Source organism: Balearica regulorum, chromosome 11 (assembly GCF_011004875.1).
Source record: "Balearica regulorum gibbericeps isolate bBalReg1 chromosome 11, bBalReg1.pri, whole genome shotgun sequence".
In the NCBI taxonomy this organism is placed as follows: Eukaryota; Metazoa; Chordata; class Aves; order Gruiformes; family Gruidae; genus Balearica; species Balearica regulorum.
In genome coordinates, this window is record NC_046194.1 from 9,408,942 (window position 1) to 9,425,343 (window position 16,402).

Below are 16,402 nucleotides of genomic sequence, written 5' to 3' on the forward strand. Positions count from 1 at the left end.
GCGAGCGAAACGCAGGCATAGAGAGGTGAAGCACCCTTCTTTGGGGGTCAGAAAGGCCCCAGGGTGGGAGGAAGGCTGCTCTGAGAGTGACAGCGTGGCAAAACTGCCTTTTGTCAGAGTCAACTGCAAAATTGAGCTCTCCTGCACTGCAATTTTATATATTGCTTGTGTGCGGCAGGTCATAGCAGAGGACATTGGTCCTGATTGCCCTTCATCCCATCTCTGACCCTGGCAGTGCTCACCTTCCTCGCAGACGTTGCGCGGGGGCTTGGACTCACCCCCTGCACATACACATGGCTCCATAGCTCCAGTCCTGGAAAATGGCTGTGATTAACTCTCAGGGCTGCTAATTAAGCAGGATGCACCTTGGATTTGCTCAAACAAAAGATTGGGATATGGCTCGCTTGGTTTGCTTTTATTCACATTCAACCTGGCTCCTCAAGGGAGGGCTCAGCATCCAGGGGAGCAAAGATGCAGCCGGGAAGAGAGGGGACACATCTAGCACGTCTCAGGGGTGACTTGCTTGGTGAAAACTCAGAGAAGAGCCTGTTTCTCAGGCCCCCAGAGCCATAGCCTCTTGTATTAGGAAGAGTTTGCTGCTAATGATGGGGCTGAATATTCCATGCTCCTTTCACCTGGTGAGCAACAGAGATACTGGGCAGCTCATCACATCCCAGCCCGCCCTCTGCCTTCGGCCACTGCTGGGACCTCTCCCCTCGGGGGCAAACTCTCTCCCTCCTCAGCCCCATCCAAGCTCCAGGATGGAGGTCTGGCCTCTGGGGTGCTGAGCATCAGATGTGGGGCCCTTCAGCTGCTCGTGGCTGGCAGGCAATGGAGAGGGTGAGCTGTCACTGGCATATTATTTACTTGAAGACATAATGGACCTGTTCTTTCCAATATGGTCATGCTTTGGCCTTAGAATACATACAAAGACTTTAAAAAAAAAAAAAAAAAAGAGGAGGGGGGAACCATTTGTTGAAAGTATTTGTATGTGCTGGCCACGTTCTGCTTGGTATTCAGAACTGGAAGAAAGTAGGAACCTTAATGTTTACATCCATAGCAATTTAGGCTTTAATTTAGGCAATATAATGCAATCTATCTTTCTCTGGATTTTAATAGTTTTTCTATTATTTTGCTCCATGGATACTTGGAAATGTGAGCTCCTTTACTACGTGACTACTTAGACCAATAAAAGAGCTATTTACTTAACACATTAGTTTGCAAGCAGCCTTCTATGAGTCTGCTTGTGGAGGCTGCCTGCCATCCAAGGCTGTGGGTATGAATATGCATAATTAATAAATGTTATTTGCTGGACATTTATTCCTGAGTGTCTCAGCTCTCCTTGACCGAGAAATTCTGCCTCTCTCAGATCTAATGAAAGGTTTAGATTTTTTAATTTATTTTCTTAGATTAGACTCAGAAAATAACCTTATTATTCTAATAGGTAGATTAGTCCCTGAGGAAGATATGAATAAATGAAAAAGCGATAGGTGAAAAATAGGCCAGAGCTGCTATTACAGAAGAGTGTTTCTGACCTTTTAATTTTTGGTTCAAAACCATGGGAAATCAGACTCTGTGAGCATCCAAAATGCAGCCCACCGGACGTGCCGCCCCAATGGCTGTTTTTCTGTGCAAAATGATAGAATTTCTACTAGAGCAAACATTTTCTCTGGAAATACATTTTAAGTGCCTGTTGTATTAAATATATTTTAGATTGCATCAACTCCATAAAATTCAATGTATGTGTTAAATCATATTTTGGACTGTACACACTAGAGGGAGCTACGGAAAAACTAATCCCCGGGCTGCTGCCAGGCTCCTGCCCATCTCCCCTGGGAAAATGAGTGTCTTTTAGGAGCAAATCCTGAAAATAGCTGTTTGGGGATGTTGGAGGAGCAGTTTTGTTGAAAGTAAAGTGTATTGCTTGAATATGCTGATATTTGTCAAAGTTTTAGATGGGGAAAAAGACTTTTATTTCCATCACGTCAAAATGTTGCATTTTGAGAAGGTCCCTGGTTAGGTGATGTTGGTCCTTTTGGATGTTTACACCGAAACATTGTATATACAGCCCGGAAATGATTTTACACAGTATACCACTGTCAGTAGGACAAGTCGCCACTGTTGAAAGTACCCAGGACCAAATTAAAATGTTTTAGGGGACTGGAAATTATTTTTGCAGCCTTGTTTCATCTGAAATTCCAGCTTTTCCTCCTGCTTTCAGCGTCTTTGCTTTCCAGCCCAGGCCGCGGTCCCCATGTGCCCATCACCCACAAATTTGCCTAATCTCTTCTTAAAGTCCCCTGCGCTCCCAGTATCTGCAGCTTTCCATGGAGAGGAGTCCTTGGGGCTGGGGGAGAGGGAGCTCCTTTGCTTGTCTTCTGCCTGATCCCTCTTTGTGTCGGGAAACAGGGAATGGGATTTCCCAGCTCACTAGCAAAGTCCCAGCTTCCAGCCGCCTGCCGGGCCCCCGTTTCCCTCAGCTGAATGATTCTTGTTTATAAAGGCTGACTTACGATGACAGAAATGCAGATAATCTTTTTTTCCCTCCTCTGGGAGCTAATATTAGGAACTGGTGATATAATCCCCACGCACTGATGGAGCCTTGAGGAGGTTAACGCACTGCAAGGCACGGACGTGCCGTACAGCTGCTCCGAGGGCTGTATTTTCACAGTGACTACTTGCACTGGTGGGTCTATGGAAAAGATCAGGGCTGTTACTGGAACAAGGCTGAAATCAGTGCAGAGGTATGAGAATTTCACCCATGCTATTATTAATGGTCATTACAGTGCTGCATATGTGAGGCCTGAATGATAACAGGCGCAGGCTGTTTGCTTTGCTCTGTTACAGTACAACGGCATCTTTGTTGCAGCTTTGATGAGCTGTCTATGCTGCAGCTCGGGTAAGGGCTGCTTTTCTGTCTGTAAGGAAACATCATCTCTTGTAAGGCAGAAATATTTCCCTCTGAACGACAAGAAAAGAAAAGCTGAGCAGTGGTCTTGTCAAGTGCTGTTCCGCTGATAAAACAGAAAATAGGACAAAAGTTTTCTCCCATCAAACAGGGTTATTCTCAGCAAAGAGCAGACATCTCCTATTTACTTATTTCCTCTTGCTCCTGTGTATTTTTGTGTGCTGCCAGCTGTGTAGAGTTTCAAAGGGACTCTGGGTCTGACGCGGCAGTTCCCCAGAAGACTTGTCACTGGAGATACAGAAATCCAGCAACAGGCTGGGAGAGAGAAGCAGACACCAGCTAACTAGTCAAGAAGGCTTTCCAGGGTGTCAGCTGAACCGTGGCACAGCAGTGGATACACGGCTTGGCAGGAAGGATACGCACGCTGTCCCATTTTGAGGACTGTGGGTTTGAGCTGTGATGGTGTGAGAAATGGCAATCCTTCCTGGCCTCTCCCACCTTCCCACAGCAATTTACCTTTTGTAAATCATGGAGGAAAAAATATTAGCTGAGTAATGCTTAAGCAAAGCATCTGTGTGTTTTGGTACGGCAGGGAGTAAGCAGGCTGTGCTGCCCAGCCTGGCCCAAGATCAAATTTAGAGCACCCTTTGGCTTCTGCTGAAGCCTGACATGCATTTATGCCTGGAGTGGTGACATTGGAGGAAGCAATGGAGACCCATTTGGGAAAGGGAGGTACCCCCTTAGCATCAGCCACATCCTGAGTCCACCGATGACCCAGGGAGGTTTATTTAAATCGGAGATGGAGCCGTTACTCCAATGTGATCTGAAATGCACACCAGACACAGTATCTGTCGGTGCCGTGATCTGCAGGGAAAGGTCTCTGGGAGGGTTGGAGCTCGTTGTGTTCAGAGGTGATGCTGCGATTTGGAGGAACATGCCAAAGACAGTATACATTAGGGTTCCCCTGCATGCTGGGCACTGTTGGGAAACAATTTTTCTCCTTCCGAGATGCATCTGAGACTCTGTGAAGGCATAGCTGAGTGCTGAGTTGTGTCCTGTGCGTTGTTCCCCACTACTGTACCTAATTCAGTTAGCAAAAAGGCAGTAAGGCTGGCAGAAGCCACTCTTTGCAATATGATGCAGCAATTGAAAGTAGAAACTCCGCTTTTTACGGCTCTCGTAGCAAGGCTTCCTGTTTAGCCCAGGAGTAGCAGCTGTTCTCCCAGTTTACAACACACAAACAGACCAGATTGTTTTCTGCTTTGCCTTTTTTATTACAGCAGATATTGGATGGGTAGTTAGTGAAAAACACCAGGGAAAGACCAGCCCAGCTGGTTGACTTTCAGATATTCGGGAACTGTAGGAGCTCTGCACATGCTCTTCCGGACAAATACTGTCCAGGTGCCCCCATGGGCTATGCTGCTATCTCCGGGTGTGTGGGAAGGGGGTCTTCTTCGGGGCAGAGTGCGCAGGCGGGTGGGTTAGCAAGCTGGCAGGCCAGGGGAGCCATGGGTGTACGGGATGTGTGGGAGCGCTGGGAGATGCGCCGGGAGATGCCCCATGAGCCAGGCAAGAACCAGCCTGTGAGGCTGGCTCTGCATGGCTGGCGGGAGCACTGCAATCAAAAGGGACTTTTTTCCCTCAAGTCATCAAACATGACTGCATTAATGTGAGGGAGCAGACAGCTGAGTAGGCAGGGGCCATTTTAACAATGTGGTAACGCCTTTTTTTTTTTTTTTTTTTTTTTAACCAAGATCACACCTGCAAATGGCTGAACCAATTTCTGTAGCTCAGGCTCTTCTGTGTCAGGTGCTCAGGGGACAATTGCTTCCTCAGCTGATCCTTCTGCAATAAGCACTGGATTATTTGAGAACTTCCTCAAGTTCATCTACCCTCCCAGCTGCTCTCATGGTGTAGCAAAGAAAAGGGGCTTCTCCCAAGGCTTGCCAGGCAGGCTGCTCTACGGGGCTCTCCTCTGCCTTCGGGTGACTTGAACACTTGTGAATTGGCAGCGGTTACTGGTCCTTGCTGGAGGCAGAGGCTGTGCCAACACGCTGGTTCCTTCAGTGCATCGCTCTGGTGATTACAGCTTGACTCAGCCTTGCAGTGCTGCTGCTCTTCCCATCCGAGCCTCTCCTGGGAGCCAGAGGTTTCAGCAGGCACTTCTCTGGTGTAAGGTAGTATCACTGGGGACTGGGGTTCATTTACTGTGACTGTCTCGTGTGCGCCCCAATTGGCTGCAGGCGCTGGCCATCGAGGGAGAGGAGCGAGTGCCAGCAGCCAGTGAGTCAGCACGCTCCCTTGGTATTTGCTGGGCTTGGGTGGGGTTCCTCAGCAATGCCAGTTCACTTCCAGAGAAACATAAATCACTGCATTTATACAAGCTTCAGTTCTGCAGATCCCTGTTTAACAGCCAGGATGGGGTTTACAGTTAATTAAAAAAAAAAAAAAAGAAGAGGGCATGTGAAAGCAAAACCCAAATGTCTTTAATAATTATCCCAAGAACAAAAACTTTCACTCTTCCTTCAGACGATGACAAACGCTGGGGAGCAGCCACCCCCGGAAACTTGGGCCCCTCCTGCCTCCCTTCCCTTTGAAGCTGGGTTTCCTTCCCCTCGGTGGTGCAGCGACGTGACTGGGGACAGCGTGTTCATCATGTGCTGGCTCTCTTGGTGTGTGTGGGGCTGTGCCCAACTGCTCCTACAGCCACCCACGTCCTCCCTTCACAGCGGCTCCTCCGTGGCCGCTTAGGAGAGGGGCAAATGGGGCGGCCACGTCCATTTGCAGGCTCCTTGTCTTGTCCTGCTCCGCACATCTCTGCGTGGGCCGGGGGGACAGGAACACTCTTTTGCTGGAAGAAGGGACCAAGCGTTGTCCTGTGGGTATTGGGCTGCATTGGTCAGCAAAGAAAAACTCCCAAACCCTTTTGTTTAAAACATCTGGACGTCTCTTATCTGCTCCCACAAATTGAGAGCATCTTTCCCTGCCCTCTTGTTGCTGATCCAAGTCAGCTCATTTAACAGCTTAACATTTAACCCGATGGTTGGGGTCTTGTTTGCTGCATGTACCTGATGCTCACAGCCACCCACAGCCCATTGCCTCTCTTGTCAGTCCTTGTCCCCTCCTGGTGTTTCTACCTTCAATGTTACTTCTCTTGCAAGGCCAAAGAACAAAGCTGTCCTCCTCACACACTCAGGCACTTCTCCTTTTCCTAACTGAGCTCTGCAGTGCAGTTATTAATAAAAAATCACAACGTCATGTACAGCCCGCACCATCACATCTGTCAATGTCACCACCACACAAGATTGTGTGTTTTTTTCACCTTTTAGTGTCTCTTTGCTGCAGCGGTTGTTTAAAAAGAGGAGGAAAGCTGAGAAATCCCTCCCTACCTGCCAGAAAAAGTGAGCGATGATTTCAGTTTGGGGTATGGCAGTTTGATATCGTCAGTTGTGGTTATTAAAAACTGTTATTTGCCAATATTCAGCTGCTAAAAATAAAAGATCTCTAATACTCTACCAGGATTTATCTTATTGAAGGTGTCAAACTGATCATGGCATGTCTGCCTTTTATGTAAAATGTCATATTTTTTTTTTTAAGCCATGCTTATGGCCTGCGTCTCTGCTTACCCCTCGGTAACACATGTAAGGTTACTATTCAGCTGTGACTGTTAAAAGCAACTTCTGCTTCAGTGGGGTTAGGTGTTACAGGCTTATTTTCAGCATTTCCCGTAGTTAGCACAGTCAGTAGGGGACCAAAGGAATGCAGGGCAGGACCCGCTTACAGCAAACGCTGGGTTTTGCTGCTGCGAGGGCGAGTGATGTGCAGAGTGACGGTGGACCTGAAGCCCCTCTGCCAAGCAGACTGAGGAATTCAGGATAAACCTCCTGAAGAAACCTTGCAGCAAGAAAATGCAATGCAACAGCAGGTTAGAGACTGGGGCAGGACTTTATGGTGGGGGTGAGGGTGGATCTTCTTCTCCACGCACTTTCTTCCCATGTTTTCCTTGGGGCTTGTTGCAGCAGGGATGGGAACTCTAACAAGTGACCTCCCTGGTGCTCCCCATAGCAGTGTTTGGCTCGCTCTGTTGATTGTCTTGCAGCCTTTAATAACAAGAAAAGGAATTAGCTTGTAGCTTTCTTAGTACCTCAGAGGATTCACAGTACTGTAAGAATATGGGACAGGAAAGAGTCACAGCATCATCCTGAAGCACCAGGTTCCCCCCAGCATGGGATGCAGAGGAGCTCTGGGTCTCACACCCGCAAGGCGATCCGCGAGCGGGTGTGAAGGTGACACTGGTCCAGAGAGTGAGTGCAGCCTTCATTAGCCCTCTTGGCCCAGATGCTTCTGAAATAGTCTGTTTCTATATGTATATACATCACCATCTGGGTGCAGCTCTGCGGCCTTGTTTCTGCTCTGCACGCAGATTTGTTCTCGTTTTCCATCTGCAGGCAGCCTGCAGGCACGTTACCAGGGCTTTGCAGAGGGCAAGCAGGGGCATCGCCATGGCTGGCCCCCAAGGAGATGGCAGGGACAGGTGAGAGTTGGCAGCAGCCTGCGTTTTGGGGAGCACAGGAGCCCGGCTGCCAGCGTGGGCGATGCGGCGGGTGCCCTTCTGTGCTGCAGCTGCTGCTTGTGAAAATGGGACCCAAATGGATTTGTTGGGAGCAAGCCAAAGCTGGAATTAGAGTGCGACTGTTGTGCCCATGGGGAGGGTAACAGCAGCCCCAGACCAGCTCACTGTGTAGGCAAACAGCTGCCGGGAGGGTTTGGTGGAGCCAGGGGGACAGTGTGATGGAGAGAGGGGTGCAATGACACTGGAGGCTCTGTCCAGTCCTTGTTCGCTGGTGCATGAGGCTGCCTGGGAATCTCCTCACTTGAAGGCATTTAAGATCTCATGAACCTTGGGGAAGAAGGGGAATACTCATGTGGGATAGGCAGGAGGTAGGAGATTCTCTTCTAACTGTAAAAATCTGACTGCCTTGTGCTGGTTTGTGTGAGTGATCATTTACTTCCCAGCTGGAGAGCTGCACAGTGAGTGCAGTGGAAGGAAATCCCTCTCTGTGCTGGATTTGCTCTGGGTCATGGTGTTTGCAGATGCTAATTTCTCCAGTGCCTGGACAGCCATGCCTGCCCGGTGCCACCAGTCCTGCCCTCCCACATGTGTGTGCTTGGCAGCCCAGTGTAGAGCAGAGTATCAGGGATATTTCTTTCTCCGTTGTTTCAACTACCTTACACCACGTGCTACTTTCTGCTGTTTTATTTAGCAGTAGAGAGCAAACGGTTGCTTGGTCGCTGCAACCCGATGGGGTGAGCGTGCTGTGGTGCATAATGCAGGAAGGACATCGAATCTCCCTGGTCCTTCCGCTATCCATGGGCTGTTCACAAAAACACCCTAATATCCCTTCCTTCCAGACACCTGCCAAAGACACAAACCTCCTGCTTTGTAGTTCCTGCCCAGGAGGTTTGGGACATAGATGAGAAGCTGTAGACTGAGGGCCCCCAGTCTGGTCCTCTCCTCTCCTCTGGCTTCCTCCCCTTCCCCAGGGCAGCCCCAAGCAGAGGGCCAGGATATTCCTGTTTCTCCTCTCTGTGGCAGGATTTAAGGTGCATCCAGCTGGTCCTCTGCCTGTTTGCAGAGTTGAGTGCACAACCCAGCTGAGCATCCAGCCTTGAATATCAGCCCTCTAAAACCACCAGCAACCTGCTGAAGCGCTGCAGTTTTGTGCAAATCCCAGCCCAAGTTACCCAAGCATGGGCATGGCCAGGCTGCCTCGAATGGATGCTGCAAGCAGATCACACGCTTCTACAGCATGCAGCCAGCTGGAGATGTAAAGCACCTATATGGCTGCCCGGAGAGAGGAGCCTGCCCCACGCCAAATATAGGATGTGGCGTGAGTCAAAATGAGGGACACCAGAAAATAATAGACTTCACATGAAGAAGAGCAATAATTTGCAGCTGTAAATCACCTTTCATCTACAGATCACAGAGGCGTCTCAAGCACTAATTAACGCAGCCTTGCAGCATCCCTGCCCCATAACTAGCACGGGGCGATGGTTATTCCATCCACTGGCACGCGGCCACATGTCCTTGCAGGCACCTGCAAGAGGGAACTGGCTTGCAAGGTTGGTCCTGTTCCACTTTTCACAGCTGTGCCGGAGGTGCCCGGGCACCTGTGCCAAGGTGCTGGTGTGTGCCCCAAGCGTGTGCAGGGGGTTTGGTGGCTGCTTCCACAGCAGGCAGGTGAAGATGGACCAGGGCTTTGCACAAGTGAATGGACAGTGGGAACAGAACCTACTCTGATCCAGTCCGTCAATGTCTCGGTTTTTATTTGCTATTTTCTATGTGGAAATCACTATTTAGCTCAAAGAAAACTTTAACGAGAAAGGTAAGCCCCTCCAGCAGCAAAGAGCCCCCTCAGGGTTGTAAATACAGTATGGTAGGAAAGTTTCCTATCTCCTAAAGTTTCCACTAATTTATGTGTGTGTGTGTGTGTATGTGTATAAAATATATTTACAAAATATTTTCAAAAAAGCTAGAATTCTTTAACCCTAGTAGTTATCTGTATGAAGTTGGAGACACACCCAAAGCACTTGTTAACTAGGGCATGGAGTACAGAAGAAGGGTTTGCAAGGATCTGTACATGGGGTGGTTCATGTTCCTCAAGCAGTGCGTGGAGCCTGGCCAGTCCCTGCCTCATCCCCTGTTTCCCTGAGCTGAGGCTTCCTTCCTAGGGAAAATGAAATACACTTTTCTGGGAAGAATTTAAGTGTGAGAAAGAGATAAGAAGTGGCATAATCAAGAAATTTCCCAGTTAGCTGTAGGCATACCAGACTTGCCTTCCCTCCCCCTGGGCTGGGTATCTACAACACACACCCTGCAGCACGCCGGTGCCTGAAGGATGTAACAGGAGACTGGGCTACAAAAGTTGTATATTTTGAGTTTTCAGTGAGCATAATGAACCAGAAGTTACTGGGCTGCATGTGAGAATTGAAATGTAAGACTGTGAAATATGGGAGAGGGGAATCAGACTGGGTAGTCTCTCTCTGCATTCACAACGTCTATGAACATTGTTGAAATACTGTGTGTGAGCATTTTGCATGGCTGAAAATAGCTCTGCGAGGCGCTGGGTGACAGTGAAAGCCAGCCCCTGGCATTGCACAGCTCCCAGCACTGCTTTACTGTCACACCAGGAGCTTTGCTGTACAAAGAAAGCACAACTGGAGTCTGCCACTTTGTCCATGGCACAAGCAGGTAAATTAAAGGTTAGAGAGACTGCAATTTGTTTCAGGGCATGGAGAGTATCGGAGCAGGAGAGACACCCGTGAGCCCTTGCTGACAGTCCCTTGCTCAGACTTCTGCATGATGTGGGATTAATTTCCTTTGTTAAAAATAACCTTGTTTATAACCTCTGTTTCATGATTCAGCTTTTCTGCAGTCAACAACTGATCACCATCAAAGCAGAGTAGCATCAGATTTCAGGAGGAAGATGCAATAGGCTACTGCAGCTCAAGGATGCTCCTTGCAAAGGGCAGCTGGGCTGAGGAAATGAGGGATACCTTGTCTAAAGGGCTGCTCTTTATGGAGAGTTCTCCTCTCTGAGATTGCTGTGCCTGGAGCTTCTGTAGTGCAAATCCCCACCCACGGCTTCTGTCCTGCCAGAAACACCGGTGCCTCATCACCATGAATGTGGCCCTGTGCAGGCCCAAAGGTACAGACAAACATGGTTCTCCTGGTTCCTCTCCTTCTTGCCCGTAGGTCAGAGCATCAGACATGCATTGGTCTGCATATGGTGAACTGGAGCCCTACCAGTGGCACAGCTACCGGTTTTACATCTAAAGTGAGATTCATTGCCAAGAAAAATCTCCTAGAAAGTCCCACATGCCCGCTTTTATTCCTTGCATTGTGGTGTGATGTGTCTTGTGAGCAGCACAGCTCTCCTGGCTTTTAAGGACCACGTTGCCAGGGTTTGCTTGCTGCTGTATTATCTTGCCTGCAAAAAATCAGGCTACGCAGCTGTAATCCCCATCGCATTTAGTAGATGGGGTAGCGGAGGCACAACATGACCAAGACCAGCATTTTCCAAAAGTATCTGGTGATTTTTGGCTAGCTCTGGGTTAACTTGCCACTTTCAGGTGGGTCAAATCACCAGTCGCTTCACCAACTGCTGGCCTGAGTGATGTGCCCGTGCCCGCACAGATAATCAGTAGCAGAGACCTAAACAGAAGCCAGACCCCCGAGATGCAGTCCTGTGATGCAAATTTGAGTTCATCCTTCTTTTATTAGGAGCTAATCCTTTGTCCTTGCAGCAAGAGGAATTTTCCATAAATGTGATTTTTTTTTTTACACATCATTGTGTGTTTAATGTTTAACGGTGAGATCATTATGGTTTTATTAGCAGTATGTAATGCTTTTTCATCTTCAACTGACTTTGCAAACATTAACTAATTGATCTCAACTATGAATCAGTGGCGGTAACTAGGAAGAGAGGCGAAGTGATCTGTTCCTGGTCACTGAGAAAGTGGTTGTCAGAGCAGAGTGCAGAAATCAGGGCTCCCGCTTTGCTGCTCAGACCACGAACACCAGCGGTTTTATTACAGTCATTGCCATTAGTGCTGCTGTCAGGGAGGGCCACTCTGTGTGCAATAAACAACCCTTGGCTGCTTCTTTCTGCTTCTGGTTGAGCTCACGCTTGACAAAATGTAGCAAATGTCGCCAAACCCCATAAAAAGCTGATTTTTAAAAGAAATACGCGATTGACTTTGTTTTCTTCAGTGATCCAGTAGTTGCTGGTTGTTTTCAGCTCACCCTAACCAAATGCATAATTAAAATATCTATATTTGTGGGAATTAGATGCTAAAGTCAGAAATGAGTGGGGTTGCCTGCAGCTGAACGCTGTGAGGTTTTTAAGGACCACATTGGCAAAGACTGACTTGAAGCATCCTGAAGACGGCTGCCAGGAAATTAGCTCCTCGTTTGCAGTATGCAGAACATGTACGACGGCTTTATGATTTACTCTCTCATCTGCTTCACATTGCGCCTATTTTCCCTCGCGACTGTCCTGGCGTATGCAATTTTCTGTTGCAAAACAGGAGTGAAAATGAGCACTGCAGTGTGGAAGAGCTGTGCCACTACCCAGGTAAGGGCGGCCAAGCCCGGCAGGGACACAGCCCCTCTGCGGAGGGTGGTGGGGGGAGTGACAATAGCTTTGGGGTCAGAGGGGACCCAGCGGGGGGGTGTGTGTGTGATGGTGGCTTTGAAGACAGACGAGATGCGGTCGGGGGGAATGTGATGGTTGTTGGGCGACAGAGGGAATACAACCCTTCAGCGAGGGGATGCAATGGTGGCTTTGGACATAAGGGTGGGCGCAGTGAGGGATGTGATGGTGGCTTTGGGGACAGGAGGGACACAGCGGGAAGGTGCAATGGTGGTTTCAGGGACAGCAGGGACACAGCAGGGAGGTGTGATGGTGGCTTTGGGGACAGCGGGGACAGAGCGGGAAGGTGCAATAGTGACTTTGGGGACAGCGGGAACACAGTGTGGAGGTGTGGTGGTGGCTTTGGGGACAGGGTGGACTCAATGCAGGGGTGCGGCGGTGGCTTTGGGTCCTGCGGCCGGAAAGAGGTGCGGTGCGGCTGCTGGGCCCGGCTCTCCCTCCGGTGCCGGTGCCCGTGTCATGCCGGTGCAGGCGGCGGGCGGCAGCGGCAATCCCGCAGCTGCGGGACAAGCTGTCCGGGAGCCCCGAGGGGCCATACGGATCAGGAGAGCCCCCCGCGAGGCCCGGGAGCGCCGCTGCACGGGTGGGGCGCCGCTCGGCCCGCACCGGCGGCGAGTGCCAGGGCTCGGCGGGGCGGGCGGGCGCCGGGTCGGGCCGGGCCTGCTCGGCGCGGCGCGGCCGGCCGGTTGCCATGGCAGCAGTCAGGCGGCGCGCGCGGCCGGCGGGGCGCGGCGCGGCCCCGGAGCGTACCATGTGCGCCCGGCGGCGGGAGGCGGCGGAGGGGCCACGACGGCGGCGGCTGCTGCTGCCCTGCTAGCTCCGCCACGGCGGGCCCGGCGACCAGGAGCTGCTGCGTCAATGTAACGGCGGCGGCGGGGCGGAGGTGGGGGGGGGGGGACACACGGAGACGACCGCCGCTGAGTGGCATTTCCACGCCGCGCGTGGCCGCCCGCCGCGGGGAAAGGGGGGGGGGCGGAGGGCGGGCGGGAGGCGTTAAAATGGCGGCGCGCAGCCGGCCCCCGCGCTAAACCGGCCCCCGTGGCTCGCCCCGTGCCGCCGCGCGTGGCACGGTGCGGCCGCCCGCTGCCTGCTAGCGCCGCCGCCGCCGCTGAGGTAAGGCCGGGCTCGGCCGCGGGGGGCCGGCTGCCCCCAGCCGAGCCGCGGGGCGCCCGGGGACGAGTCTGGCGCGCTCCGGCGGAGGGGGGGGGTGGGCGGTGCACGTCTGTGGCGGTGGCTCGTCCCGCGGCCGGGGCTCGGCGGCCGCTTGCGGCTGTCCCGGGAGCGGCGGCGGGCTGTCCCGGGAGTGCAGGCGCGGCTCCTTAGCGGCGTATCGCTCCTTTGTCTGCTGGCGGCGGGCTGACCGGCCGGCCGGGCCCTGCTCCGCCGGCTGCGGGAGCCTCTGCGGAGGGTGGCTGGCGCGTCGCGATGCGTTGCCGGGGGGTCGTTTCGTTCTTTTTTTTTTTTTTTTTTCTTTTAAAAAAACCCAAACAAAACGAAAAGCGTAAAAAACCCCGCACCAAAACTAATTTTTGTAGCCGAAAGTGTTCCAGGCGCTGTCTTACCCCTGAACGCCTTGTAGCATAGCAAAATGCCTGCTCAGAGCAGGGTGGAAGCAGAGTTTTACTTCTGCAAAAGCAGCACAAACTATCTGGAGGACTCCCCTACCGCTACAGCAATGAGAGAGGGGCCTGAGGGGAGGGGGGATTTTTTTCTTTTTTTTTTTTTTTTGACTCTTATGAAGACATGCGCATTTGTTCATTCTTGCCACCGCACTGGAGTCTGCCTAGAAACAAAGAACACAGCCTGGCGAAGTTGATGCTGGCTCCGAAAGTGTCTGGCTTTTTCTTTTGCCTCATTTACTTGTGCCATAGTTAAAAGCCTCGAGACATTTCCTTGAATTATTTCCATGTGCCTGCTGATGGACCCCCCCCCCCCCCTTTCACCCCCCTTGACCCTACCAGGCCAGGTCTACGCATTTTGGAAAGTGCAGCCATGATAGATAGAGGAACTTCTCCCATTTTCACCCAGCCCTGTGGTATGACAGTTCGCAGTAGGTGTGCCTTCTGACAGGGAGCCACCCCCTTGCTGAATCATCCTGGAGCGATGGCCGGACAGCTCGTCCGCTCGGGGAACAAAATATTCCCCTGTAGAGCATGAGGTGGTGGCGAGGCAAGACGCAAGTAAGAGACCTGTTAGCATTCAGTTCAGGTGCAGGCAAACGGTTGCAGGGAGAAAACCTTGTGCTTTCATGGCAGCGGGAGCTGCGGATGCGGTTTTGAGCTCAAAGGCGAGACGTGCGCTGCTGTAAGGAACGTCCCCTGCCTTTGAGGTAGTGAAACTCCGAGGGGCCTGATCCTGTAGCTTTTGCTTCTCTGAAAACTCCTTCCTTGCATAGATAGGCTCTGTGCAAGATCAGCACCAGGTTCAGGGAGCAATGTGCAGATTCGTGGTATTGTGCAGTGGTGGTGATTAGCAGTAATCCTGTAATGCTTTTGCACAGACAAGCATGTGGGCAGTAGTGTCGTGTCCGTGCTATTTGCCTAAAACTAGTTTGTTCTGCACTGGTAAAAGTCATTGCCTTCATTACCACAAGGAAATAGTGACTTTACATTTGGGGGGGCTTGGGGTGCATGTGTGTCAGATACTGAAATGTTGCTAGTTATCCCTGCCTTTATTCAAAGGGTGCCAAAAAGTATGGGAGTGAGAGGTGGGATGAGCAATTTTGAGCTGGGGTGTATCAGGCAAGACTAAATTGCAGCAGTTGTTGGACATGTAACTTGATCCTGTAATTAGAGCGAGGTAATAGTCTATACCATGTTGAAACTATCGAGTGTCTGAGTTGGAGCAGTCTGAATTAAGCTAGTTCTTCTGGGATTACGCAGAAGCAGAAGTAATGCTATTAAAGTTTCCATACAGCAGCTTCCATGGGGTTGCAGAGATGTTTTCCCCCTATGGGTCCTCCTTGCGGGTGTTTTGCTTTTAAGGTAGTACGTGGATGCTGCAATGGTTCCGCTTTCCAGGTTGGAGAAACGCTTCACGTGGCACAGTTCCACTCCTTGGAGCTTTATTTACAAATGAAGGTCCAAATCATGCCTCTTAGCCTTGGGGTGGGGGGGAAACTCCTGAAAGAAGGACTTATGGGTTCAGCTTTGTGCAGATCTGAAGGGTTTAAAGGACTCTGTAATTTGGTCTTAAAACCTCCCTGCCCCCACTGCTCTCTATACCCCAAAAAAAGATGTGTGTTAGCAAGTGGTCTGGTGGAGAGCCTGCAGTCTGTGGTCTTTCCAGTGCTTCTGCCAGTGGGGCAGGATCCTCGCCGGGCTCTTGAGCGGCTCTGGGTTGCTGTGGGTTGTACTAGTGCAGAGCTGTGGCGGTACAGTCATGCTCAGTCAAACCTGGGAGGCTGTGCAGAGTTACGATGTGTGGGCACCAGCCCTTCTCACGGGTGCTAATTTCCCTTGGAGTGTGCGTGTGTGTATATATATAGACATGGTATGTATTTAAATGAAGTCATTTTAAAGTAGTGATGGCCCAGAAAAGTTTGAGAGCTATTTCAGCCTTTGAGCATTTCTCTTTGAAAGACAATGGACTGTGCAGAAGCTTCTAGGTATTGTGGGATGCACTTACAGCAGGAGAAGGTATAGCCTGCTCTCGGGTGCAGTCAGCCTTCCCAGAGACAGCTGAGTTTTAGGTATGCACCTGGTTCAGCCTGTATATGGCTTTGTGTGTAGTGGGTCTGGTGATATCTTCCAGGTGGTTTGGGATATACCGGCAGGGCTCCAAAGCAGAGCTGGTGGTCAGTGAGGAAATTAATCCCTTGATGCTGTAACCTCATTGCTGCTCAGCCTCCTGCAGTATCTGGCCAGATCAGAGGAAGGCAAGGTGCCACATCCTTCCCATTGCTGTGGAGGGGTGAGGGATCCCCACAGAGAATGAGGGAGTGGATCTGGGCTGCTGTTCCTCCCTCCTGGTGCTGGCCCGTGTGCTGCAGGAAGGTTACTGATGAGCAGGGATGCTGCACAGTTGTCTAGCAGGGATGTTGCATCCGTGTAGAGGATTTTCGAATGGTTTTCATGTCCAGCTCCAGTTCATGAGTAGTGGTGGCCGCCTCCTCTGGGGAATGACTGGCATGAGGCTTAAGTGTTTTTCTTAGATTTTTACAGACCTAGAAGTTTTCTCCTGGGCTCACCCCATCTTAGCAAGATAAATACATGGACCTTAGAGTTTTGTACTTGTGTTGCCACCAGAAGTGAGAATTTGAGAGGCTGTTCTGCATGTT

The 16,402-nt window shown here is 51.0% G+C and overlaps 1 protein-coding gene across 11 annotated transcripts in view; it reads left to right on the forward strand.

Annotated features, from left to right (window-relative positions):
* The first annotated feature begins 12,847 nt into the window (after window positions 1–12,847).
* MBNL3 (muscleblind like splicing regulator 3) overlaps window positions 12,848–16,402 on the forward strand; it is a 97,745-nt gene continuing 94,190 nt past the window's right edge. For 3 of the 11 annotated variants that reach the window (XR_012837261.1, XM_075763193.1, XM_075763186.1), the window contains exon 1: window positions 12,851–12,983. Coding sequence is in view for 2 of the 11 variants with exons in the window: in XM_075763190.1 (XP_075619305.1) it covers window positions 14,277–14,303 (27 nt within the window). In the remaining 9 variants the exon portion in view is untranslated. Of the gene's footprint in view, window positions 12,984–13,110; window positions 13,237–14,203; window positions 14,304–16,402 lie in introns of those variants that run through there. The other 8 variants (XM_075763182.1, XM_075763192.1, XM_075763191.1 and 5 more) reach the window with 7 other exon arrangements.